A 10,000-nucleotide genomic window follows, 5' to 3' on the forward strand; every position below is an offset into this window, starting at 1 on the left:
TGAGTGATACTCATTGGCATATGACATAAGTCATATCAGGACCATCTAACACAGAAAACCTTATCAATCTGGGCTGTGTATTAGAACACTGCCCCACCAGATGTGCAGTAGCAAGGACCGCCCAAACCCGTCCCAAAACCCTGCGCATAATGTCAATTGTTTCTGTACATGTGAATAAACAGAAGATGATCTGCATCTGCCCTATGAATGTAATAAAAATAACAGCATCTTTGTTTGCAACTTACATATTCTTTTTTTCCCCTTCTTGTGCATGTACAAACATAGTTGCACATCCCAACATTAAAGCATATTTTCACAATAAGGAAAAAAAAAACAGAAAAACATCGACCTCTTAATACTGTAGCTTTATCACTGCTCTGAGTTTGTGCCTGGCAATGATTCTGACTGTCCCAGCATTTAAAAAAAAGGACTAAAACTAAAAAAAAAATGAATAACTCCACCAGAATGAACATTGATGAGAACGGCACAGTATGAGCGCATAATTACTGCATCTTTTCCACTTTGCTGGTAGCATAAAGCATCCAGACCATTTGTAAATAATTAAATATAAACTGTCAATTCTATAATCTCTGTGTGACTTGTATGCCTTATTGCCCTCCACCAAAATGGTACAGTACGTAAAGTGCAACCTCACAGTTCAGTAAAGAAATTCTAAACCAACAGATTACATGTGGCGGAAAAGATAAAAATAAAGTTATGTTTCTATTACGGTGAATGTCTAAATACTGATATGATGGACACAAGTGGAGCTAAACATACTTTCCAGTCATCCTGCAAAGCTGGCCAGTATGTTGCTTCCTGGCCACATTTTGGCACCTCCCTCCCTACCTAACACACACAGTTTCTACTCTAAACCCAGACGTGAAGGAAAGAAAGAAGAGCGCAGTCCTTTAAAGAAGAAAAGCGTTAACAAACACCCTTAACATCTCCTTGTTTTTTCCTTACTAGTAGTACCACATTTCCCTGACTACCAATCTGAATATTCAGAATGAATATTCACGATGGCACTGGCAAAACTGCATGGCTTGTCAGTCATGCATGATTAACCTGCCACATCAGACTCCCTTGCCATGTCAATCACTTTTGCCACACCTATTTCTGTGCAAAAATGCCGGTGGGGTAGTGTTTTAATACAAAACCACAATTTGGAGGGAAAGAAATATAGTTCACAAGTTCCAGAATGCTTTGTCAACTCCTTATTTTTATTGTTACTACTATTTGATGTAAGTGGACTGGACTAACCTTTTCAGTTACAAACTAGTTATATAATGGGAAAAGGAAATAATTGTAATGGTAAACATTTAACAGTATATAACAACAAAATTGATAAATATAACTAAGTTCTTACACAACCAAAGTATCTTAGATTGTAAGAGTGAAAGTATTGATGAGTGTAATATGTACAGATTGTGCTCTGTTACTAGTATCCCCTGTGCAACTTTGACCTCCCATGTCTAAGCCAATGTCCTCAGTGCAAGAAATGCCAGAAGTCCTGGGCTTGAGTCAGCAGCATTATAAAATTAATATGTTCCTATTACAGGTAACCAGTGGTATTTTTTAAGAGTTTCTAAGAATATACCCAGTGCTGTGCTGGGCCTAACACGAGCTGATTTTTCATTCTCATTATAAACAACTGGGAATGTTTGACCTCTAGAGATAATGACTAGATAAATCAAATAAAATGAGGACCGGTTACAAATATTGGTGTTGCTAGTCCTTCACGATCAAGTGACTAGCTGGGGCAGATCTTTAAAAAGAGCTGCCTCTCATGAATTATTAGGACTTTCAGCTATGGACTGGTTCCCCTCCCCCATCTAAAACACTCTATCACAAATTAAAGTAACTGTTGTATAAGTTGCCAGAATTCATTTCAGAGATGAAGGGCCTGTCATTAGGAAATAAGACACCACCACAACGTATTGGGGTATCTTGGCATCATCGTAACCTTCACAGAGTAATTGGCTCACAACTTTTTTTTTTGGCAGTTGGGTTAGAGTAGCACAGTAGTTATTGAATTCCAGTTTCTCTTATGATTCAAGATGGAAAATGATATATAACAAAATTCTTCCAGATATGTTTTTTAAACAGTAACCGCGGTGGTGGTGCTGCGTTAGCGTTGTCCCTCACAGTAAGATGCTGTCCGGTTCGATTCACAGCTAGAGCGTCTTCTGCGTGGAGACATGTGTGAATGGGCATACCTTCGTTGAAGGTTGTGCGTCAGGGCTGGTAACTCGGCACATAAAATTCAACTACCAATCATTTAGTGGACCGGAGTTCCGCTGTGGCGACCCCTAACCGGGAAAAGCCAAAAGATACAATATGTTTTTTAAACAGACCCTTTTTCAAGGATACCATGAGAGGAGTGAAGATCACAGTAAATTATATGAAATATGATAAGTAAGTTTTAGTGGAATGAAGCGAAACAGGTATTGCACACAACTACAAATAACTAGGGCAGATCAGTTACAGAAAAGTCTGGAATCAGCCAAGTAAATGGAATTAGTGTAATACCAGTGCAGTAGTGAAGTAACACCAAAGAACCAATCTGAAATACTTCAAAGCATATCAGGAGGGATTTGGTTAGAATTACAAACGGAGTCTTGTGTGAGTTACTGGGACAGCTCTCATAGCACTGCAGGTCACAGGGTTATTATATCATGCTCTTTGGGTGTAAATGGCTACAGATGAAAACAAAGATGTGAAAGTCAAGGTAAGGGGAAATCAAAGATTTGCAAAAAAGTATGCATATACAGGAAAAGTTACTTCAGTAGGAAAATCAGATAATCGTGACTATTAAATGTGATTGTTTGTGTATTTGTATCTATACACACACACAGACAGACAGACACACACACACACACACACACACACACACACACACACACACACACACACGCACACGCACACACACACACAGTGAATCACTGCTGGCACACATACCTCTAGACTTGTACAGTTTTATGTGAATTATGATTCAATTAAATGTGATTTAAATGAGATTTGTTTACAGTGATTGAATTAAATGAGATTCTGTGATGTACTGCAGCATATATGCATATGCATACAGTTACAAGTGCAATCATACATATATATACACTTATATGTATGTGTGAATATATATATATATATATATATATATATATATATATATATATATATATGCCTACATATATACATATATAAATATATATGTACATATATGTATGTATGTGTGAATATACATATATATATATATATATATATATATATATATATATATGTACATATATGTATGTATGCGTGTGTGTGTGTATATATATATATATATATATATATATATATGCCCCATTAACAGACAAAAACATGCACACAGGGAGATAGACACACTTAAGTCTTTATGACATAAGGCAATGTCATTGTGAACTCATTACTGACACTGTTATTTTTCTTTTCTTTTTTGAGGCAATACTTGATAAGGTGTGGTTCCTTCTGACTCTATCCAAACAGAAAAACAGAAAGTGATAATAACAGATAAAGGCCTACTTGAGCCACAAGGTTTAATGATTTTCTCTGCCCACTACAAAATGTACAGCTCCAATTTCATCTCAGGCTTCGCCTCTTCCTTTCTCTTACTAGTGTTCGTTATGTCAGTTATATGTAGTTCAATTGCCTGCACCTGTTCTGGGGAGTTGCTGCATCACCACCCCTTCCATAGGAATTGCTTTTCCAATGTTATCTCTTAAAACACCTTTCCAGCCATATACCATGCCCCCCTCATTCAAAACATTTCCTTTGGAAAAAAGCACCCTCCATTATCTGATTTTATGACTCTCAGATATTGGAAGCTTTTTCTTTCAGTTCTAGAAACTTTTTTTTCTCTCCCTACTAGAAACATTTTTTTTAATACTGTAACGTTTTTGTGTGCTGCAGTTCCCTCCCTACTTATTCTACAAATAAATGACAATACGTTCCATCATACAATCATCCCCATGGTTTATAGTCCCAAATCTGCACTAAGGTCTGGACATGAGAATACAATTAAGGACTCATTGATAACTTGTATGGGGGCCTCAGCACAACCTTTCTTTTGATATTTTTCTGTACTGCATGGTAGAAACTACATGTTATCTCAAAGACAAATGAAAAGCCTCATCTGATGGGCAGGCTGAAAATATCTAATAAAGAGGAACGATTCAGTGTTTAATGAGAAGGTAGGCGGCAACACTTGACAGGCAGTGAGTACACTATTTGTTGGAAAGGTGGCATACACTATCCAATAGAGTGCTGCAGTGTTTAATGGGCAGATGATGTACAGTGATCAGTGGTTGTTTTGTGACACTCCGGTGAGAAGCAGCATTAAATGAGGAAACTGCAGTGCTGACAACATCTTTCCTCACTGTTAAGGCTGTTTACATCCTAAATTCTGACATATGAATTAACTGTTTACAAATGTAAATTTGCTAGAGTAGCATTACTGAATAGTGAGAAGCTGGTCAAATAAACTAAAGCATCCCACCTCCACTTGTACCATCCAGTGTGTAACAAAACATGTAATGCATTATATACATAATGCCCCTATTTTTGAAGGTGTATCCCTATTTCACACCTGATTTACACCTATACGTAATGTCCTATTTTAGGAGGTATTTCCCTATTTTTAGTCATGATTTACACTTTCATGTAATTTTCTGAATCCCCCATTATCACATGCCATTTTTGAAGCTGTGTAGTACACAGAAAACCATACTACATGACCAATATACCACTGGCACCAATAATTTAAAGAAAGAGGGCAAATATTTCAAATTTCCCTTTTTCAGAGAAAGAAAATACCCTGTGTTGTAGAATTTTGTAACACTCACAAGTCTGCAGATTTCACACTGTCCTTTTGATAATCTGCTTTTTTGTTTCCATAATTATTGTCACTCTATTTTTTAAATGTGTTCCTGAGCAGTGTCTCACATTTCTACTGGAAGTAGGAAGAGTTATGTACTACTCTGGTATTCAGATTTTATGCTAATTAGATGTCCAGACTTTTGGGTAGATGTTCCAAGTATTCAAGGGCTTTTGGGCCTACATACAATGCCTGCAGATTACGAGGTATGTACACAAGTCAGCAATACAGTCAAGATTGCCTGTTAAAAGCATCCTGATGTAGTCACATGTGACATACAACAGCCATCTGACATAAAATAACAGATTTTATCTTTGGTCCTGTACTTTTCTAGTACTACTTTTAATTAAGTTCTTGTTAAACTCCACTGCCAATCATGAGCAGACAGGTGATCCGCTGTGGCGACCCCTAACTGGGAAAAAGCCGAAAGAAGAAGAAGTTAAACTCCTACATATTGCAGATGTCAGACCCTCACAATAAATGGTACCATTGCTAATCTAAATACTAAAACAGCTCACACTGGGTTTACCTCAAACATTATCCCTACCTGTTTCTCTTTACCTAGCATTACTAACTCATATTTTCTAGCAGAGGTCACATGCATTAATATGACAACCATAAAGTTGACTGTGCAGGTTACTCTAGCAGCAGTAATAGTTATCCAGTGAGACAGTCATACTTTGTCAAGTTAACCCATGTCATCCCACTTTCATATTCTATACAATGTCTGCACCCAGGCAACAACATGCACCCAACTCTTTGTCAAAGAATCACTTCTGAGACACAGTGTGGGGGTTACTGACCATACATAGCACATTTTGACACTAATGCATGTGTGTGTTAAAATATTTTGTCTCCAATTATGGTTCTTCCCTCACACAGAATAGCTGTTGAATGCAATGGATTAAACCACTGTTTTGCTTATAGTCTAGTGATATTTGAGGGGGTCTCTTCCTTGGTATTCTTGCAAAAACAGAGATGAGCAGTGCTTGTATTCCTGATGTGTTATATGTTGCATAACAAATTCATAGTATGGGGTCTTGGTAAGAGTTAGCAGTTTATCAGTCGAGATTTTAATCTAATTGTGTTCACTTATTCTAATGAATGATGCATCTTACACTGTCTGCATTGATTTTTACATGTTAAATGATAGACATACAAATAGAATCATGTTTTGGTACAGGATACTTCTTGATACAAGGTAACGTATCATTTAAAGTGAAGTGTCTGCTTAATATATACATTTTTTTAACATGCAGCATATGACTTATATCATACTATAATACTTAGTAACAGTGCATCCTTCAAGCAAACACATCTTTATGCGCTGTGTTTACCTTAGGGCATAGTCCACACTATGCATTTCATATGCTGACACATAACTTATCATGATAATGTCCTGTGTGCCTTAGCATATCATATGTACTTGTATGTAAATTATGTAAATGTGCACCCAGCATGTAACACATCATTACAATGTACTGTGTGCCTTAGCATGTCAGTTGTACTTCAATAAATGTGTACCCGACATGTAACACACCCTTGCAGTGCTCTGTCTGCCTTATCTTGTCACATGTACTTCAGTATATGTGCCCCCAATATGTAGAACATCCTTACAGTGTACTGTGCACCTTAGCATGTCAGATCTACTTCAGTATATGTGCACCCAACGTTCAACACATCCTTACAGTGTACTGTGTGCCTTAGCATGTCAGATCTACTTCAGTATATGTGCACCCAGCATGTACGACATCCTTACAGTGTACTGTGTGCCTTAGCATGTCATATATACTTCAGAATATGTGCACTCAACATGTAACACATCCTTACAGTGTATTGTGTGCCTTGGCATGTTATATATATTTCGGAATATGTGGAATGTGCACCCAACATGTAACACATCCTTACAATGTACTGTGTGCCTTAGCAAGTCATATGTACTTCAGTGCATGTATACCTGACATTTAACACATCCATAAAAATATATCTTGTGCTTTAGCATGTCAGATGTACTTCAGCACATATACTCCTTGTTGGTACATGTTTCATGCTTTCCAATGAATGTATTGTGTACCTTTCTAATTCCACCCTTATGTTGGGAGAATTACTGTACCAGGTAGGTGTTTGATAAGAAATCATTCTGTATCCCACCTATCCTTCTCCACCTCTGGTCCTACCTGTGTAGTGGTGAATTGAGAATTTTCAAAACTTACCCTATACTGTACTGTATTGTAAAAGCCAGCATGACAACACTGACCCAAACCATTATGCTGAAAGACATACAAAAAGTAACAGCCCTAGCTGGCTCCAGAGACACATCTCTACAAAAAGCAACAAGGCAGCAAAGGTGCTGCCCACGTGTTTCTAAGCTGAGACTGTGAAATGATGCGTTCTTGCTACTAACAGCAGTTTCTAAAATAGTTTGCCACTGCATACCAACAAGTAGCATTGATGACTTTTCCTGACATCTATGAAAAATTTGCATTGTAATTAATTTAATCATGATAATAATTGTTCAGTGTGTTAGACCTAGTCAGCACTTCAGTATGAGTAAAGCCTGATTCTGCCTACTGAACTGCAGAGGTACAAGCCATAACACTTTTGTTGTTTCATACCCCTCAGACCTTCAACTTTTAGCCTTACTAAATCTCAATAAAATATTTTAGTCTTGATGCATTTTAATCAAATGGTATCAACCAGCAGTAATTTTTATTGCATGAAATAAGCATTTTTTTTAATCAGACCTGATACAGCAGAATATTTTGCATGATTCCCATGTAAGGCTGTCAAATGTAATAGGAACAAAGCTAGGATTCAGGCTCAAAGTGTTACAGAAAAAAAGAAAAAAGAAAAATGTATGGTACTCACTGTTTATGCAGTTTTTTCTCTGTGTACCCTTAACTTTCCCAGTTTTGTCAATTTTGAGGAAATATTCTGTGGCAGAATAGAGACGCCTCCTCCGAACATCACCTTCCAGGTGGTTGTAACTGCGTGTGTGACGTTCAAGGCTCCAAGTACAGTTAGCATTGCCTCGCAATCGGAAGGATGCATTCCTGTGGCATCCCGCAAAGACAGAGCAAGAAAAGATGACAATTAGACAGCAGGCATAGCAGGATGAGGCAGGGATCCCTCTGGCTAGCATCATTCTCCAGATGGTAGCCCAGTTCTTAAAATAGGCTTAAAGAAGGGAGATAACAATGTCCTAATATAAGCATATGACAGCCCAGAAAAGCTGGTTTTGCTCTCACCTGAGATTTGTACTAGCAATCCAGTACTGTCTACAGAAAGGAAAGCCCCTCACCTCAGTAGCAATTTTTTTTTTGTCTTGGGGGTTCAGTTTACTTGATGTCACTGGAGAAGATTGCAAGATTGTTGGGAGCGTTGTTGGATTAGGTACTCTGATGAGGTACAGCAAGGTTCTTCTACCTGATTCTTGAATACCAACATAGTACAGACACACAGGTACTTAGAAGAAGAACATAACAGTCTGTTGGAACAATAAGCACTTCTTCTCTCCTTCCTATAGATTGACTTTTAGTCTGCCTCTCCAGGATGCTTACTTTCTCATCTGTTATTCAGTACCTCCTCTCAATACAGTGCTGAGCACCAGAAAACACCCATCCCTTTCAGCTCTGCCCTGTATCTGCTAGACTTACTCTTTCCTTAGCTTTTCCTTTTGACAGCTCAAAAGGGCGGGATATAGCTGCAGGGGGGCTGTCCTTTCACTTGGCAGTAAAGAAAGTGGATGCTTACATCACAGTAGAGGATTCCCCGTTCACGCCCACAGAACTAGTCTGTCCTCCAAGGAAATGCAGAGGAACAGTGACTCCTTCGGAAAGCTCAGTGACAGTTCCTTGTTCCTTTTCAAACTGCTTAGTGCAAAACTCATGTCTGCATTAGCAAACATTAATAAAGACTGCGAACATACTGATATCTTCACAGTACAGGACAGGCTGGTTATCATGTCCCAAAGTATTTTTCTCTTGGAAAAAACAAAGAATGGAATATTATGCCACTCACTTTAAATATCACTTTAGAGCAATAATGGCTGAACCTCTCTGCATCTTCCACTCTATTTCTGTAACCTTTTCCCTTGATGCATAGCTTAGCAAGTTAAGCCAATGAGCTGCAAATAATATCTATATATAAACCGTGTTGACTCAAGTTAGAATCCCAGTTTCCACTTGCACACTGTGTAACTTTAAGCAAATCACTTAACTAGATCAAAGCTTCCAGGTCACTGCTGAGGACAGACATTAGTGCTTAATGGATCTTACCCAGTTAACAAAGACTAAGAAACAAAACAAAAACACTGCCGTTGTTGGTTTAAGGCATTATTCTTGCCGTTTGAACTTCACGCCCCTCTTACTGCTCTATGTTTGCGAACATGTTAGTGCTGACATTCAACCTTTTAAAGCTAGCTTGTGGCTTAGGGGGCTATACACTGAGATATAAATAAATAAATGAATAAAAATGCATTGGTCATGTTTGCACTGCTAACATCATATCCTACTTTCGCTGTACAAAACTCCCTCTAGATTTTCAGTATTAAACCAGATTCTTGTGATTGCTATTATTTTTTGCATTTTATCTTTTGATAACTGGGAGAATGGCCTGATGTAAACAGTTTTCAGACACATCTTAGCAAAAACAATAAACTGTAAACTATAACAAAATAAAAACAGGATTACATAGTGCTCTCAGAAACACACAATAGTATATAAAAGGAGTTCTTCTGTTTCAAATTGTCTGGCTTTAGAAACTAACAGTTACAAGATGGCTTTCCATTAGAAAAGATTTGGGTAACTTAGCAACAATAGATGAATTTTTATCTATGTTCATTGTAAGACAAAGATTTCCAGAAAATAGGTATCAGACTAAGTAAGGCTTTACAACTGGTAAAAAAAATGTTAGCAAGATAGAACAGATTAAGCAGGGGAAAAGTATAGAAGAACGAGTCCGAGTTTATGCATTGTATGAGTTGAGTCAAAGAGGGATAGTATACAAGAGAGAAGATGGATCTGATAATGTGGAAATGGTGTGTCACACGGTAGCATACCTTGCTAAACTTGTACTGAATTAATTACCATCTTTAATAAGTTACTG

General features: G+C 37.6%; 1 protein-coding gene across 1 annotated transcript in view; it reads right to left on the reverse strand.

Moving 5' to 3' along the window:
• The window catches only part of FGF22 (fibroblast growth factor 22), a 449,639-nt gene extending 441,101 nt beyond the window's left edge, over positions 1 to 8,538 (reverse strand). The window contains exon 1 of the mRNA XM_044053891.1: positions 7,763 to 8,538. Coding sequence (XP_043909826.1) covers positions 7,763 to 8,039 — 277 coding nt within the window. The 5' untranslated portion in view covers positions 8,040 to 8,538. The remainder of the gene's footprint in view (positions 1 to 7,762) is intronic.
• Positions 8,539 to 10,000: the final 1,462 nt, after the last annotated feature.

This window comes from Protopterus annectens, chromosome 13.part0 (assembly GCF_019279795.1).
Source record: "Protopterus annectens isolate FY-2018-M chromosome 13.part0, PAN1.0, whole genome shotgun sequence".
In the NCBI taxonomy this organism is placed as follows: domain Eukaryota; kingdom Metazoa; phylum Chordata; order Ceratodontiformes; family Protopteridae; genus Protopterus; species Protopterus annectens.